Source organism: Podarcis erhardii (genome assembly GCF_964252035.2).
Source record: "Podarcis erhardii genome assembly, chromosome: 17".
NCBI lineage: Eukaryota > Metazoa > Chordata > Lepidosauria > Squamata > Lacertidae > Podarcis > Podarcis erhardii.
Genome location: NC_138515.1, coordinates 2,007,389 through 2,025,693, shown reverse-complemented (window position 1 = coordinate 2,025,693; position 18,305 = coordinate 2,007,389). Strand labels below are relative to the sequence as shown.

At 44.8% G+C, this 18,305-nt stretch overlaps 1 protein-coding gene across 4 annotated transcripts in view; it reads right to left on the bottom strand.

Annotated features, from left to right (window-relative positions):
* MECP2 (methyl-CpG binding protein 2) overlaps positions 1 to 18,305 on the bottom strand; it is an 88,359-nt gene that overhangs the window by 60,478 nt on the left and 9,576 nt on the right. For 2 of the 4 annotated variants that reach the window (XM_081844540.1, XM_081844538.1), the window contains exon 2: positions 13,617 to 13,715. The exons of the other annotated variants lie outside the window; for them this stretch is intronic. In XM_081844540.1, coding sequence (XP_081700666.1) covers positions 13,617 to 13,618 — 2 coding nt within the window. In that variant the 5' untranslated portion in view covers positions 13,619 to 13,715. The remainder of the gene's footprint in view (positions 1 to 13,616; positions 13,716 to 18,305) is intronic. 4 annotated transcript variants of the gene reach the window in all.

Below are 18,305 nucleotides of genomic sequence, written 5' to 3'. Positions count from 1 at the left end.
TTGGGGGGGGGCCCAGACTATATTTTGAAAAACGAATTCCTATGCCCCACAATTAACCCAGAGATGCATTTTAAATAGAAGCAGCACACATTCTACTCATGTAAAAACACACTGATTCCCGCGATTGGGCCAGATCCGGCCCCCTGGCCTTAGTTTGCCAACCCATGGTTTAAAGAGCCCTTTGCTTTGGGGTCATAGGATAATCATTATGCAGAATCAATGCTGCTAGCCCTCTGAGCAGTTCAAAAACATGACTCGTTTTTTAAAAATAGCTGCTGGCTCTTAAGGCACAGCTGTGTAACACCAATACAGTCATACCTCGGGTTACAAATGCTTCAGGTTGCGCGTTTTTGGGTTACGGACGCGCTGAAACACGGAAGTACCAGAATGGGTCACTTCCGGGTTTCGACGCTCGCGCATACGCACAACCACTAAATTGTGGTTACAGATAGGTAGCCGTGTTGGTCTGCCATGGTCAAAACAAAATAAAAAAATTCCTTCCAGTAGCACCTTAAAGACCAACTGAGTTAGTTCTAGGTATGAGCTTTCGTGTGCATGCACACTTCTTCAGATACACTGACAGTGTATCTCAGTGTATCTGAAGAAGTGTGCATGCACACGAAAGCTCATACCTAGAACTAACTCAGTTGGTCTTTAAGGTGCTACTGGAAGGAATTTTTTTATTTTGTTTTCACTAAATTGTGCTTTGCGCATGCGCAGAAGCACTGAATCGCAACCCACGTGTGCACAGACACAGCACTGCGGGTTGCAGGCGCTGCAGGTTGCGAACGTGCCTCCCACACGGATCACGTTCGCAACCCGAGCGTCCACTGTAGATACATTCTATATCAGCCATTCCAAACCTGGTACCCTCAGATGTTTTGGACTTCAGCTTCCACCATTCCTGATCATTGGCCACATAGGCTGGGGCAGATGGGAGTAGGAGTCCAACTGCAACTGGAGGGGTTCCAGGCTGGAGAAGGCTGTTCTATCCTTGTATGGCATAAACAGGGGGGAAAGGCTTTAAATATACGGACAACAGTGTCACTTGTTGAGGAGCTCCATCTGTGAATGTCCATTAAAGCTAGCTTCTTCTTTCAGACAGAGAAGGGCTGGAAGTGGGGCCACTTTTCCAAATTACAGTTTTAAGCAGAAGGCGAACTCCTGCAAATCCTTATCATAACCAAAACCATAATGGGGAAAGATTAATTCCTCTCCTTTAGATATCAATGCAAATGATAACAGCTCAGCATTACCATGTCTGCCATGAAGAGGCACATACAGAAAGCCTTCATCATTTTTTATTATTAAATTCAGATCATGGTAAGCAGTTCTACAAGTAGCTCAAGTGCAGAAGATCAGAGAAGATGAAGTGACATAGAAATTAGCTGACTTTAGTGTAGCCTTTGAGGCTATATACCGTATTTTTTGCCCTATAAAGGTAAAGGTAAAGGTACCCCTGCCCCTACGGGCCAGTCGTGTCCGACTCTGGGGTTGCGTGCTCATCTTGCTTAAGAGGCCGGGAGCCAGCGCTGTCCGCAGACACTTCCGGGTCACGTGGCCAGCGTGACGAAGCTGCTCTGGCGAGCCAGCACCAGCGCAGCACACGGAAACGCCGTTACCTTCCCACTATATAGCGGTACCTATTTATCTACTTGCACTTAGGAGTGCTTTCGAACTGCTAGGTGGGCAGGAGGTGGGACCGAACGACGGGAGCTCACCCCGCCGCGGGGATTCGAACCGCCAACCATACGATCGGCAAGTCCTAGGCACTGAGGTTTTACCCACAGTGCCACCCGCGTCCCTGTTTTTTGCCCTGTAGGACGCACTTTTTCCCCTCCAAAAATGAAGGGGAAATGTGTGTGCATCCTATGGGGCGAATGCAGGCTTTCGCTGAAGCCTGGAGAGCGAGAGGCGTCGGTGCGCACCGACCCCTCACGCTCTCCAGGCTTCAGGAAGCTATCCGCAAGCCTGGGGAGCCCGGCGGGAGTTGCCGCCGGGCTTGCAAGGCTTGCGGATAACAGCCTGTTCTGGGGGCTGGGAATAATTTTTTTTTATTCATTCCCCCCCCCCAAAAAACGAGGTGCGTCCTATGGGCCAGTGCGCCCTATAGTGCGAAAAATATGGTACCTTATTAACAGCCTCACACCCCTAATATTGCTACAACTTGGTGCTGTCTGATGAGTTTTGCTTTCTTCTCGACACAAAAGTACTACTTTTAACAAAACTCATACTGCCATGCTTCACATAAAAAATAAAAAATGATGTGTATATTTAGTAATAGCTCTTCCACGCTGCTGCAAAAAAGAATGCAAACCAGACCAATGATTGTTCACAGGAAACCTGAGTATGAAGGTTGCTCCAGGGGACAACTTGGAAAAAGGACAGGTATAATGCAATGAACAGGGTTTGTGTATATTTTGTGCAGGTATAACTAAAGCTGCAGATTTCAATATTGCCCGCAGAATCCAACATTCTGAGAAGCTCAACTTTTTGCTGCAGTCTTGTTTTAAAAACTAGGTTCTTAAATATATACCTGTGAAGACTTGCTTGAAAACTGCACAATGTCTACTGAAATCTCCAAAGCCAGAAGGTGCTGAATAAGTCAGGAGTGGTCTAGTGGCCAGGAGGAAAAGCTTCAGTGCTCTGTTTAACTGACAAAAGCATAATCATGTGAATGAAGCAAATGTATACAGTCATACCTCGGGTTAAAGTAGCTTCAAGTTAAGTATTTTCGGTGTGCGCTCCACGGCGACCTGGAAGTAATGGAGCGCATTACTTCCAGGTTTCGCCGCTTGCGCATGCGCGAACGCTCAAAATGATGTCACGCGCATGCGTGGAAGCGGTGAACGTGACCCGTGCATGCGCAGACGCACAGTCACGTGTTACGTTTACTTCAGGATGCAAATGGGGCTCCGGAACAGATCCCGTTCGTATCCAGAGGTACCACTGTACAGACATTCTTTATTTGCATGTTTCAGCTCACTTTAAAAAATAACACATACACAGTGCTGATAAGCTAATTGATACCTTTTTCCTGATAGTTCAGATGTTGTCCATTTATCCACTCAGAATACAGTACACTAAAACCAAATACATACGCCTTTTTAATATGCCTACAGAAACCTCTCATACAATGGACATGTTAGCCTCCAAGGCACCACAGCAACTCATTTCTTTATCCAGCCACACAAACATGCTGTAAAACTGCTGCACATAAAAACAATGCAGCCTGGACAAATGTTTCCGCCCATCAAGAGTACAGCCCAGATTTAGAAGCTGTGTCATCATATCAATAGTGCTGCAAAGCAAACTTCAGTGACTAGCAAATCTCTGCTACTGATGCAGGTGAAACAGGAAATAAAAATTGCTTTATAACTAGAGGGCCCCTCCACCACCGCTGTAGAGGGAAAATCTCCTAGAACCACATCATTTTATTTTATGTTTTTACCCTAAAGCGACTGTGGAGCCTATATTCCTTACACATTCTTCAAAAAGATTGTGTTATAGGAAAAAGTGCAATATTGTTCAATGCTTCCTTCTATGTCAAAGTCAAAATGGGTTTTTAAGTAGTGAAGAGGCAGGCAAGATTAGACGCACATCTCCAATATGTGTTTTTCCAACAACTTTCATTCTACAGTGGTACCTCGGGTTAAGTACCACCCAAAGTTAGACATTAAGGAATTAAAAAAAAAAAAACTTTAACAAATCTACAGGATGTGGAAGTCTGACAAAGCAATTCTATACACCAATTATGTGGAGCACTGGGTTTTATTTGGGGGGGGGGTACACAACCACAATGCCAGCAGAACTGGAACAACTATACAGTGGTACCTCTGGTTATGTACTTAATTTGTTCCGGAGGTCTGTTCCTAACCTGAAACTGTTCTTAACCTGAAGCACCACTTTAGCTAATGGGGCCTCCCACTGCTGCCGCACCGCTGCCACGCGATTTCTGTTCTCATCCTGAAGCAAAGTTCTTAACCCAAGGTACTATTTCTGGGTTAGCGGAGTCTGTAACCTGAAGCGTATGTAACCCAAGGTACCACTGTACAGGGTTACCTGAGGATTTTTTGTGGGGGGAAGCACTCTACCAGACAATACTGTACAAAACGGGTAGCCATGGTCTAAGCATCCCTGAAAACACAGCCAATGTCCACCAGTCAGGGACTGTGCCAGCAACAATGCCCACATACCACCCATGCCTGACGGGAGCCAATGAAGGCTCGTCGGGGGGGAGGGGCAGCCGAGTACACCTGCACTGGGCCTCTGAAGGCAAAGCTGGCCAGGAGGCCCTGCCAAGCACTGGCTGCTTTTTTATTTTTGTTTATAATTTATTCTAACAAGACTCCTACCCTGGGATTCAGCATCAACACACACAAGACCTACAAAAACCACCTTGTATTTAATAACTGACTTGCTAGCCAGAGGTGACCAAGAATTGCATATATCTTGGAGTTATAGGAAAATACTATAGAAACTACAGGCTTTGGGGAAACTTTCAGCAGAGGCCTTGAGTTATTATAGCAAAATCAGAGAGCAAAGCTGATTAGAAATAATGAAATAACAGAAGATTTCAACATAAAGAAAGGGAGTAGGCAAGGCTGCCCTTTGTCACCTCTATCGTTTATTATGGTATTAGAATCATTAGCGATTGCAATAAGGAAAGACCCAGAAATAAAAGGAATAGTAGTAGAAAGTAAATCATATAAAATAAAGGCCTTTGCAGATGATTTGGTAATATCTACCAAAATTTCGGCAGAAAGCGTATTAAAAATATTAGATAGGATTTCTGAATTTGGAAAGGTGGCGTGATTAAAAATAAACAAAAACAAAATGCTAGCAAAAAATATGTCTGCACAAGAGAAAGAAGAACTGCAAATAAATTCGGGATTAACAATAGTTAACAAGGCTAAATATTTGAGAATTTGGTTAACAAATAAAAACAGTAACCTATTTAAAGATACCGTATTTTTCGCTCTATAACACGCACCTGACCATAACACGCACATCGTTTTTAGAGGAGGAAAACAAGGGAAAAAACATTCTGAATGAAACAGTGGATGTATCATTTTTGTGCTTCATGCTGTGGCCACAGACATGTGATCTGATGGTGAATTTGGGCTGACCCAATGCAAAAATCCTGAGAATCCCTGTGCATCCATGGTTTGTAACCACGTTTTTGCACCATTGCAGCCCCAGGCAACAGTGGGTGCGTGATTTTTGGGGGGCAGGCTGTAGCCATGGACATGCTATGTGCTCTGATGGTGAATTTGGGCTGACCCAATGCAAAGATCCTGAGGATCCATGTGGATCCATGGTTTGTAACCACGTTTTTGCACCATTGCAGCCCCAGGCAACAGTGGGTATGTGATTTGGGGGGGGGGCAGGCTGTAGCCATGGACATGCTATGTGATCTGATGGTGAATTTGGGGTGACCCAATGCCAAAATCCTGAGAATTCCTGTGGATCCATGCTTTTTAACCACATTTTTGCACCATTGCAGCCCCAGGCAACAGTGGGTGCGTGATTTTGGGGGGGCAGGCTGTAGCCATGGACATGCTATGTGATCTGATGGTGAATTTGGGGTGACCCAATGCAAGGATCCTGAGAATCCCTGGGGATCCATGCTTTTTAACCACATTTTTGCACCATTGCAGCCCCAGGCAACAGTGGGTGCGTGATTTTGGGGGGGCAGGCTGTAGCCATGGACATGCTATGTGATCTGATGGTGAATTTGGGGTGACCCAATGCAAAGATCCTGAGAATCCCTGTGGATCCATGCTTTGTAACCACATTTTTGCACCATTGCAGCCCCAGGCAACAGTGGGTGCGTGATTTTTTTGGTGCAGGCTGTAGCCATGGACATGCTATGTGATCTGATGGTGAATTTGGGGTGACCCAATGCAAGGATCCTGAGAATCCCTGTGGATCCATGCTTTTAAACCACATTTTTGCACCACTGCAGCCCCAAGCAACAGTGGGTGCCTGATTTTTTTGGTGCAGGCTGTAGCCATGGACATGCTATGTGATCTGATGGTGAATTTGGGGTGACCCAATGCAAAGATCCTGAGGATCCCTGTGGATCCATGCTTTGTAACCACATTTTAAGTGGGGAGCGAAGGAAAAACAAAGAAGGGACATTAGAGGGGTGTGCAGAGAAGCAGCTGGCTAAGAATGCAGGAGAGGGATTTAACGGGAGGGAGGAAAGAAAGGCAAAAGTTTCCCCCCACCCAAGCCAGCCATCTCTATCTCTCTCTCTCTCTCTCTCTCTCTCTCTCTCTCTCTCCCCTCCCTCCCTCCCCCTCTCTCGCCCTCCCCCCCTCTCTCCCTCCCCCTCCCCCCTCTCTCTCCCTTCCCCCCTCTCTCTCCCTCTCCCCCAGCAGCACCGGAGCTTGCCTGGAGGGGAGGGGCTTTCCCTGCTCTTTGTTCCGTTTCAGCAAACACAGCAACGAAACAGAGGTGGGTGGGCAGTAAGACCCTGAGGCAGAATGCAGGAAAGCAGCCGCTTCCTCTTTTCAGGTTTCGCTTCTCCGTGCAGCGTGCAGCGCCGCGATTTGATTTTTGCATGATTTTTCGGCTCCAGGGACCACACATTCGCTCTATAACACGCACAGACATTTCCCCTTCCTTTTTAGAAGAAAAAATCTGCGTGTTATAGAAGGAAAAATACGGTAATTATTTAAAGATATGGAAAGAAATCAAAAAGGACTTAGAAATATGAAATAAGCTGAACCTATCGCTCTGGGGGAGAGTATCCACAGTAAAAATGAATTGGGCCTCCCGCTGTTACTGCGCCGCTAGAGCACGATTATCATCCTGAAGCAAAGTTCTTAACCTGAAGCACTATTTCTAGGTTAGCGGAGTCTGTAACCTGAAGCATATGTAACCTGAAGCGTATGTAACCTGAGGTACCATTGTATGAGCTTTCGTGTAAATGCATACTTCTTCCTAAGATGATGTTTTTGTTTCAGATGATCCCAGTGATTGGGGGTTCAGGATGTTTCAAGTCATGGCAGAAAGACCTTTCAAAGTTTTTTGGCAATACAAAAAACCTAGAATTAAACATAAATTATTAATAGACAGCAAAAACAGAGGAGGACTTGCACTGCCAGACCTGAAACTTTATTATGAATTCGCTTGCTTAAGTTGGTTAAAGGACTGGATGACACTACAGAACCCAGACTAACTTGATCTGGAAGGTTTCAATAACCGTTTCGGGTGACATGCATACCTGGGATATGAGAAAGTAAAAATTCATAGAGGCTTCCTAAATCATGTTATAAGGAAGCCACTATGTAAGGTATGGTGGAAATATAAAGATCTATTACAGGGGTAGGTAACCTAAGGCCGATGGGCCACAAGCAGCCCACAGGGGTAGTTTAACTGGCCCACGAGCTGCCCCCCAACTGAGCCGCCTGCTCGGCGACTCCCCGCCGCTGCGGTGTCGGAAATTGCATCTGCGCAGAACTGGAAATTGTGTGTGCACAGACGCCAGAAATCGCGGGCCACAGAAGGATCTCTGCTGCAGTGAACCGGCCGAGGTGAGGTAAACTTTGCCGACCCTGATCTATTAGAACCCAGAACTCCCTTTGGAGGCCACAGCAGTAAAAGAAAAAGTATGGGTACAAATTGGGCTACATATAAAGAAGAAGAAGAAGAAGAAGAAGAAGAAGAAGAAGAAGAAGAAGAAGGGGAAGAAGAAAACAAATTGAAAGTGAAATAATACGGGGAAATAAGGCAACACCTGACGGGCTGGCAACAATATCATCAATAGAGGTAGTTACAAGTAGGTATCCATGTTGGTCTGCTGTAGTCGAAGAAGTATGCATTTACACGAAAGCTCATACAGTGGTGCCTCAGGTTACATACCCTTCAGGTTACATACGCTTCAGGTTACCGACTCCACTAACCCAGAAATAGTGCTTCAGGTTAAGAACTTTGCTTCAGGATGATAATCGTGCTCTAGCGGCGCAGCAACAGCGGGAGGCCCCATTAGCTAAAGTGGTGCTTCAGGTTAAGAACAGTTTCAGGTTAAGTACGAACCTCTGGAACGAATTAAGTACTTAACCTGAGGTACCACTGTACCAATAACAAACTTAGTTGGTCTCTAAGGTGCTATTGGAAGGAATTTTTTAATTTTGTATCAATAGAGATATTCAAGAAAGACGATAAAAACGGTTTTGAAATGGAAGAATCAAAAATAGATAAAGAACTAATACAAAATAAGAAAAGAATAATTTCTAGAATGTGCAGGCTTAGAACGGGAGATGAAAGATGAAGAGGTGAAAGAAGTAATAATTAAGTAGGCGAAAGATTTTGGCAAAAATATCCAACTATCGGCATGGGAAAGATTATGGAATAGAGAATGGAAATTTACGGTCTGTTATACACTAAAGGAAAATCTGTTGAAGATGTTCTACAGGTGGTATATACCTCCCAGCAAAGTATCTAAAATGTATAAAACAAGCTCTAATACTTGCTGGAAGTGTAAACAGCAGAAGAGACACTGTTTCACATGTGGTGGGGTTGCAAAAAAATTAAGAACTTCTGGGATATTATATATGAGGAGTTGAAAAAAATGTTTAAGCAAACCTTTATAAAGAAACCAGAAGCTTTCCTTTTGGACATCTTAGATTCGGATATCCCAAATGAAAAAAAGAGAATATTTCTATATACTACAATGGCAGCAAGAATATTAATAGCTAGAAATTGGAAAAGTGAAATAGTACCAACAAAAAGGGAATGGCAGGATAAATTATTTGAATATCTCGAATTGGCAAAAATGACAGATGCGATTAGGAGACAGTCTAACCAAAAATTCCAAAAGGAATGGGAAATTTACAGAGATTATTAAAAAAACTGTGTCCCCAAGTCAAAACCTGGATTTGCTTTGATTAATTTTCGCAAAACACAACATGGATTACAAGTATTGTATGCTGAAAACAGCAGAAATGAAGAAAAGATAAAAGGAGCAGTTTAAAAAATATACAAAATAAACCCACGTTGATGACGGAAGCCTATTAGAGAAGGAAATGAGATTAAAGAATAGGGTGACATAAGTCCGTATGTAATAACTTATCTATTTATGGTTGTATGTATGCTTTTTGTATTTTTTTCTTTTTTGTTTGATGTTGTCATTTTACTATTTTGGTGTATTTTATTGTCTGTGTTTGCTCATCAGGTAAGAAAACTAATAAAAAGAAGGAAAAAAAGAATTGAATGCAAGTGAAGAAATGGGTAGGCTAGTAGCAAAGAAGGAACAAGTAAGTTCATCCTCCACTGCCAATGTGGAAACACAAACTGCAGGCGGCTCAGTTGGGGGGCAGCTCATGGGCTGGTTAAACGACCCCCATGGGCCACTTGTGGCCCCTGGGCCTTAGGTTACCGACCCCTGTAATAGATCTTTATATTTTTCCCATACTGAGGCTTGCAACTTGTCTGGGCTCATTTGCAAAGCTCCACAAAACAACAGTACAGCACCCTCACTCCATCAGTTTTAGGAGCTCAGCCAGGAACCACTATGTGGTTACATTCTCTTATGCTGCTTACAACCACCATTTGGAGCACAAGACACCAAAGGAAAGGACAGCCCATGCAACACAGCTCCCACCATAGTTCAAAGAGGAACACCACAGTTCAAAGAGCCCACATAGCCCTCCTGCTGTGGGAAGTAGGAAATGGTATTGCAAGGCCCACCAGGGGGAAGGGAACAAATGTCCCCTACTCACCTTTTATGTGACTTTTTAAAAAAATGTTGAGGGGGGAAAAGAGCATGCACTCAAACCCACACTGAACAGCTCCCTAATCACTCAGCCACAAGAGCAGACAGGAAATACACGTATCATGGGGAACTGTCAGTGCCCAGCCACAAGACCCCGTCATGGGTAACAGGAGTCCAGAGCCTGTAGGAGCCCTGCCTGGGCAGGGATCCCCAGGTTCAAAGAAAAGGCCTTTCCTCTGTGATGCCTACATCCCACCCGTTCCTTTTAGGATGGCAATCTCTGCATTTCACAACAGAGTTTCTGACAAATCCCATACAGTGGTACCTCTACTTGTACGTTCACCTCCAGTTACGTGTCCTTCGGGATACGTGCGCAGCAAACCCAGAAGTATTTTTCTGGGGTTTGCCACGTGTGCATGCACAGAAGCACTAAACCGTGCCGCGCGCATGTGCAGAAGCGGCACCTCCGGATACGCACACCTCGGGATCCAACCGGAGCTCCGGAATGGATCCCATGCGCAACCAGAGGTACCACTGTAGTTGCTAAGCCAGCAAAACTTGAGTGTAGGATTGTGCCCTGAATTACTACTACTTTTTAAAAGTAGCCTAAACTACTTTAAAAAGAAGCAACTTCCAGTCAAAAGTTGCAAAGCCTCAATAAACATCTTCATAACTACATCTGCAGAAGCTGAATATAAAAACCCTACCCTTACCCCACCCCCACAAAAATCTATATTATTAAACCCCCAAACACTTATAATGGGAGATGAAAGTGCTTTACAAATTCTGTTTCTAGTGTCAATATGAGTTTAGTGTGATGTGGTCCCTCCCCCCCCCCCCAGGGAAGCTTTTTTATATCCTATTTGGTTCTACAGAAGGTGTGGGAGTCTTTCTGCAAATCACTTCCATAATTCAAACTATAACGTGGCTACTCATGAAAAAGGCAGATTTATGACAGGAACCACAGGTCAGCACAACACTATTTAATTGACTAAACTCAAAATAAGATACTTTCACTGACATAAAAAAGGGTTCAACAGCAACTTGTTAACTGAAGCCAGAGATCAATCAACAGTTTTCACAAAAGCTGGAACTGACGATGTGTTCATATTTCTGCCTTAGAGCCAGTAAGTTGTGCCTGCCCCCAGGCCTTTCACAGCACTTCCCCCCAGATGTTCACATCAACACAGCTTCATTCCTTTGTTTTTGTACATGTCAAGGGGGGAGAATGTTCCATGCAAAGGTGATCCTAATTTGTCTCTGGCCAAGGTGTGAATGGCTTCAGGACTCCAATCCATGTGAAGCTGCTTTGAGAAATAATGCATCAAACAGTAGTATTTTATTAAAAAGTACAGGATATTTATGCATTTAAAACCCAGCACTGGAAAAGAACTGAGTGCACAGTAAACAGGAGTATGGACACAACCTTAGGCTACAGGTTCTGACACAGCATCCTGGAACCCACAACAGCTACTTTTCATATTTTGGTTGTGGGTGTTTGAACATCCTTTCAGTAATGCACACAGTGCTTCAGCTGTAGAAGGGCCAGGAAGTGCGTGCAATATATATAAGCTTGCAGAGTTTCATTTCCAATTTCTTCTGCATCTGCACAACACCAGCTCATTCCCTTTTTGCAAACCACTTCTTTTTAAGATTTTCAGTGTTCACCTTCTGTTGGCAAGCCCCTTTTGATCTGCATCTACCTCCATAAAAGCCTCAGCATCAGGGCTGTAGGGCCACGGGCCAGTATTGTGATTTTTTTGTGGCAGGTTCAATTGTAAGAAGAAACATTTAAAACGTATGTTTGCATCATATCATTTTCTTCCCCTCCCACATATATAGGTATATTTATATAGATATAAATATATTGTTTGACTAAGATGTATTTTAAAAACCAAAACACTTTTTATGCCAGGGAAGGCGCACCAGATTATACAGCACCAGATTTTTTAAAAAATGAGGCTTGAAGAAGAAGATTGCTCTGAATTTTCACTTCTTTGATTTCAGTTTTAACCCATGACACAGCTTGTTGCAATTACAAAATGCCAATTCACATCCTCACAGAAAGAAGATTAAAGCATTTAATCACTTGCAGAACAGCTTCAACCATAACTAACTACCACATAGGACCAATTGATACATTATTTCCATATAAGCACACCTGTACCTGTAAAGCTCAAATGGTAATATAAATCTGTTTTAGAAGATGGACAGTTGTCGGACAAGCCACTCAAGTGGTTCATCAGCTTTAATTTCCTCTCTTTGTAATATTCATACCTTTTCTCAACAATGGATGGGGAACACTTGAGGGCACCACCATGTATTTTAGAACTAGCATGCAAAGCAGCCCTGAAGACATTATACTATTAGCTCCCAAACTGTTTGTCAAGGAGACCCATCTAACCAAGCACAACAGGAGTATCCACTGTTCGGGGCGGGGGGGGGGGCTGACTGACTGCTTTCAACATCAAGAAAGGTGCAGGGACAGGAGAAAGCAACTTTTGCAAACCTTACCACATCACACTGAATAGCTGAGGAGACAAACGACTTGAAATGACAAGAGTTTGAGCAGGATAAGAGTTCATCCCCCTCCATGCCTGTTTTGATGCCAACCGATGGATGAATAAACATGGCTAACTCAATTCCACAGCAAACAGAGATATTGCGGCACCCCTTAGTTTCTTTTGAATATTGATTCTCCTATCAGTCCACGAACAAAACATTTAAACTAATCCTCAAATGTGTTTTTTTCTAAGTTCTTAACAAATGGTTACACTGTGTTTTGTGATGCAGTTGTGCAGGGAGAGAGGCAGAGAACCAGAATGATACAGATGGCACAGCAATAGAAGCTGCAAACTGCACTACAGCACAGTATGATATTTTCAAATAAACAGACACCAAAGCTGGAAGCTTGGTACATAGTACAGAGGAGAAATTGTTAAGGATCTAGTCAGCTTGCAAAAATACAATCCACACAGCGTTGCCAAAGCCAACAGAAAGCCTGGTTTATCAAGCACCCTTGCACAGCCAGCTTTACAACTTGCTTTTAAGCAGCTCTTCCCCTGCTTCCCAGGCCTCACAGTACCGTCTTCTTCCTCATCAACAAGAGAACATCACTTCCAATTCTAGTGGCCCAAAGCATACTTTTCCAAAAATATAAATGAATGGTCGCTGCTACAGCATTAACAAGCTTCTGACCTGACCAATAATGCCCAAAGAGTGGCACTAAAGGGTTTTCACCTATAAACATGAAAAACGACACTGGAAGCCTATGGCATCATCCACTTCTGAAAAATGATGCCCTTTAAAAATGAACTGCAATTTAGGCCCAGTTACATATACTTCCCCCCACCCACACTGGGGTATCTAGGAAACTATCAAACATATTTTTTGCCAGTAACAAATGCCAATATCTATATATGCAGAAAAATAGGCATCTTTAAGCTACAATGTACAGTGGTACCTCGGGTTAAGTATTTAATTCATTCCGGAGGTCCGTTCTTAACCTGAAACTGTTCTTAACCTGAAGCGTATGTAACCTGAAGCGTATGTAACCCAAGGTACCACTGTATAGGGGGCTCAGTAGGCCAGGACCACTGTATTTTAAAAAATAACCTCTGGGTTAATGCAGCCTTTGGATCCAAGCTCTTACTAGGCCTTGGGAAACTGCCTTTACCTAGCACAGGAAAGTTTAAAAGAGCTGAACAAATGTTTCAAACTAGTAAAATTTGCTAAATTGGAAATATTGGCTTAAAGATGACACATAGCTCCCTTTCCTTTACTCTGCCTCACTTGCCCTTGGACCCCCCCTTTTTTTCCCCTAAACCCTTAACACTGTTCACAGTCGTATCTATACCATACACATAAACCATTTCTGCATGTGAACACTTACATATTTGTCTTTTCTTCCTGAACCTTGTAGCCTCCTGTATGTTCTTTAGATCCATCTTTTGCTACTTGATTGGGGAAATTCTGTGGGGATCTGTAGGATCTGCAACTTCACATGGAGTTTTCCTATTACAGTGGTACCTCGGGTTACAGACACTTCAGGTTACAGACTCTGCTAACCCAGAAATAGTACCTCGGGTTAAGAACTTTGCTTCAGGATGAGAACAGAAATTGTGCTCCAGCGGCGCGGCAGCAGCAGGAGGCCCCATTAGCTAAAGTGGTGCTTCAGGTTAAGAACAGTTTCAGTTTAAGAACGGACCTCCTGAACGAATTAAATTCTTAACCCGAGGTACCACTGTACATGCCTTACCACACTAGCTCTCACCAGGCACTTGCACAGGGACCATGCTCATCTTTTCTGTAGCGTTCCAATTTTAGTATATGTGCTGCCATAGCGAGCACGCTCTCAACAGGCACTTGAATCAGTATTTTAGTTTCTAACATTAACATTTTAGGGACATTCAGGTAGGTAGCCGTGTTGGTCTGATGCAGTCAAACTAAATAAATTTTTTTCCAGCAGCACCTTAGAGACCAACTAAGTTTGTTCTGGGTATAAGCTTTCGTGTGCATACACACTTCTTCAGATACACTGAAACAGAAGTCACTAGACCCTTATATATAGTGGGAGGGTGGGATGGGTTTTTTCTCAGAAGGGTAGTAGGAGATGGGTAATTGACTCAATGGGTATTTTAGGGACTTGGGGATTTTCCCATCACTAGTCTAAAGTCCAGGCTTGTGCCCCAGGGATGTCACTTCAGTGTTGCTAACACAATGGTTTGACTTCCCCTCCGAAGGTGCACTCCATTTTCTCTTGAAACAGACGGATGCTAACAAGAGTCTAAAGTCGGAGCCAGCCTCTCAGCTGCAACCTATTCAAGTCCAGGTTTTAAAGAAGGAGGGAGCAGGTATTTGTCCACAGACAGCTTTCTGTGTCATGTGGCCAGCATAACTAAACCACTTCTGGTGCAGCAGGACACTGCAACAAGTACCAGAGCGCACGGAAACACTGTTTACCTTCCCACCACAGCGGTACCTATTTATTTACTTGCACTGATGTGTTTTCGAACTGCTAGGTTGGCAGAAGCTGGGACAGAGCAATGGGAGTTCACCACCGTTCTGTGGATTTGAACCGCCGACCTTCCAATCAGCAAACCCAAGAGGCTCAGTAGTTTAGACCACAGCGCCACCCACGTCCCTAAGGAATCTCAACTAAACTATCCATGACAGATGGCTAGGTTGTATATATGTATAAATAAACCAACTATTATAAAGACACCACAGTCCACTGTGCCTCATTTTAAAAAGGAAGCACAGACCTTGGCTAAGTGCCTGGAACCCCTGGAATCTCATACCACTTGGAGATTGGGGTAGCATGCAATAGTAATCTAACTCTAAAAGCAACAGGAAATTGTGTGGCATGAGGAGGAAAAGGAAGATAAAAAGGAAAGGGGCAGGTCCTTTGCAGCTGAAGCTGCCATTAAAAACAACCACAGAACTTGTATGCCAATCAAACCACCCTTACCACAAGTTATGCTGTTAACAAATTATTGGACTCAGAGACACTCCAAGTTGCAACAACAAAATGCCACCTTGTTGCCCAAAGAAAACACATACCTTGCCATCCCCTCTACTGGGAATTTTTTATTGATGCTGCTAAGCTTTGGAGCTTTTCCTTCTCCAGAAGGCATTAAGAACATAGTAGCCTAAACAAGCAGATGAAGCAGTAGGCAAACAAACATAATGAGCATGTTTAGAACAGATCCCTGAAAACTCAATAACGTAGAATCCCGGCAGAACAAGGCATGCCTGTGCCTTGGGCAGAATGCCAGCGACATCCAGCCCCTAGTTACTCCCATGCTTTTAGTCAGTGTCTGTCATTACATGCATTATTAGCCTCCCAATGGACTATCACAACACACTCTACATGGGCCTGCCCTTTAAGGCAGTTCAAAGACTTCAGCTTGTATGGAATTTTGTACCGCATCTTTTAATGAAAGCAAGCCATAGACAGCATGGTCCCTTTCACACTAGGTCCCCTTAACACCACTGAGGCAATGTTCATGCAGTACCATTGAAATACCGTATTTTTCGCCCTATAGGACGCACTTTTTCCCCTCCAAAAATGAAGGGGAAATCTGGGTGCGTCCTATGGGGTGAATGCAGGCTTTCGTTGAAGCTTGGAGAGCGAGAGGGGTGGTGCGCACCAACCCCTCTCGCTCTTCAGGCTTCAGGAACACATCCGCAGCCTAAGCAGCCCTGCAGGAGTTCTCTCAGGGCTGTCTAGGCTGCGGATAGCAGCCTGCTTCCCGGAGCGCCGGTCACGCTGAAAGCAGAGCGCCCAGCGCTTTGGGAACACATCCGCAGCATAGGCAGCCCTGCAGGAGTTCCCGCAGGGCTGTCTAGGCTGTGGATAGCAGCCTGCTTCCGGGAGCGCTGGGCGCCCTGAAAGCAGAGCACCCAGCGCTTCGGGAACACATCCGCAGCCTAGGCAGCCCTGTGGGAGGTCCCGCAGGGCTGTCTACACTGCGGATAGCAGCCTGCTTCCTAGAGCGCCTGGCGCTTCGGGAAAACATCCGCAGCCTACACAGCCCTGCGGGAGGTCCCGCAGGGCTGTCTAGGCTGTGGATAGCAGCCTGCTTCCCAGAGCGTCGGGCACCCTGAAAGCAGAGCGCCCGGCGCTTCGGGAACACATCCGCAGCCTAGGCAGCCCAGCGCGAGGGCGCCCTGAAGCAGAGCGCCCCGCCCGCCGGACAGACATCCGCAACGTGTTGGAGCCCTGCAGGGAACTCCTGCAGGGCTACCTACGCTGCGGATAGCAGCCTGCCGCCCAGCGCGAGGGCGCCCTGAAGCAGAGCGCCCCGCCCGCCGGACAGACATCCGCAACGTGTTGGGGCCCTGCAGGAGTTCCCTGCAGGGCTACCTATGCTGCGGATAGCAGCCTTCCGCCCGGCGCGAGGGGCGCCCTGAAGCAGAGCGCCCCGCCCGCCGGACAGACATCGGCCAGCCCCACAAGCTCGGGGGACAGCAAGGAGGCGCAGCGCCGCCACCCCGCTGTTCCTCGACCTGGTTCGGTTTCCCCGACCTGGTTTTGGGGGGGGGGCAATAAAGGAAAAAATTATTTCCTTTATTTCCCCCCCCAAAAAAAAAAACTAGGTGCGTCCTATGGGACGGAGCGTACAATGGGACGAAAAATACGGTACTTCAATGCTTGCTCATTTGTTTAAAATCATAAGCGTTTTTACTCATAATTAAGCTCCATAAATATCTAAATCTAAATTTAACTTATATGCAGAATTCATCATGCGAAAGGCTGGGCTGGATGAATCCCAAGCTGGAATTAAGATCGCCGGAAGAAATATCAACAACCTCAGATATGCAGATGACATAACCTTGATGGCGGAAAGTGAGGAGGAATTAAAGAACCTTTTAATGAGGGTGAAAGAGGAGAGCACAAAATATGGTCTGAAGCTCAACATCAAAAAAACAAAGATCATGGCCACTGGGCCCATCACCTCCTGGCAAATAGAAGGGGAAGAAATGGAGGCAGTGAGAGATTTTACTTTCTTGGGCTCCATGATCATTAGGTCATCACAGAACATCATGGTAATAATAATAATAATAATAATAATAATAATAATAATAATAATAATAATAATAAATTTAATAACTACTTTTTATATTCAGAAAAGAAATGTTAACAACAATAATTAAAAGTTTCACCATCATAATCAATAAAGGAAATTGAATCATTGCAGTTCTTAGGTAAGTTACCGTATGATAAGACTTTACTATGATTAAATAAAATAATTTTAAATTGTGTATGTAAGTTGCCTAGAGGCATTTTTGTATTTGATGACTAATTGATATATAATAAGGTGGCATTGCTTCCAAACCATTGCATTATTGCGTTTTCTACATTGCCCTCTCTCCCTTCCTTTCCTTTTAAAAAAACAAAACTAAACCTGCTTTGTGGCAATTTTTTTTGTCTTTGACTGGAACTGCAGCTCCTGTGTAGACTGGAAGTATTGCTGTACCTGCTAGGAAACAAGTTCTGTGGGGTAGCTGGTGATGTCCCACCTTTCTACACTGCTTGTCTTGTATTTTTTGTCTTGCTACATGGTCCCTTCACTCATAGTCAGTCTTGCTTTTAAAAAATACTTGTTTCCCCTCTCATCTTTATTGAGGAAAACACAATTGCATCTCTTCATGCTCATTTGCAGCTTTTTTTAAAAAGCTTGTGAACAGCAGCGGAGCAAGCTGGGGCAGCGCCGTGCCCTGCGCCCAGGGTTGGGGCGAGCTGCCAGCGGGGCGGCGCGAGCCTGGGCAGAACGCTCTGCGGGAGGTGGACCGTTTAGGGCAGTGCGGAGCCTACAGGCGCCCAAGCCACTACGTCACTCCCAGGAGAGACACATGGCTCAGAGGTGCTGCAGGCTCCGCAGTGAGTGCCACCTGGCATTTTGTCACCCCCCTCATTGGTGACATCTGGGGCAGCGTGCCCCAACTGCACTCCCTTCCTCCAACCCTGCTTCTGAATGCCAGTTATTATCTTTAAAGTCGTAGGTGGCCTAGGCTCTGTGTACCTTAGGGAATACCTTTGCTTGTATATTTTCCCCAGCCTCTCAAGTAAGTGGGT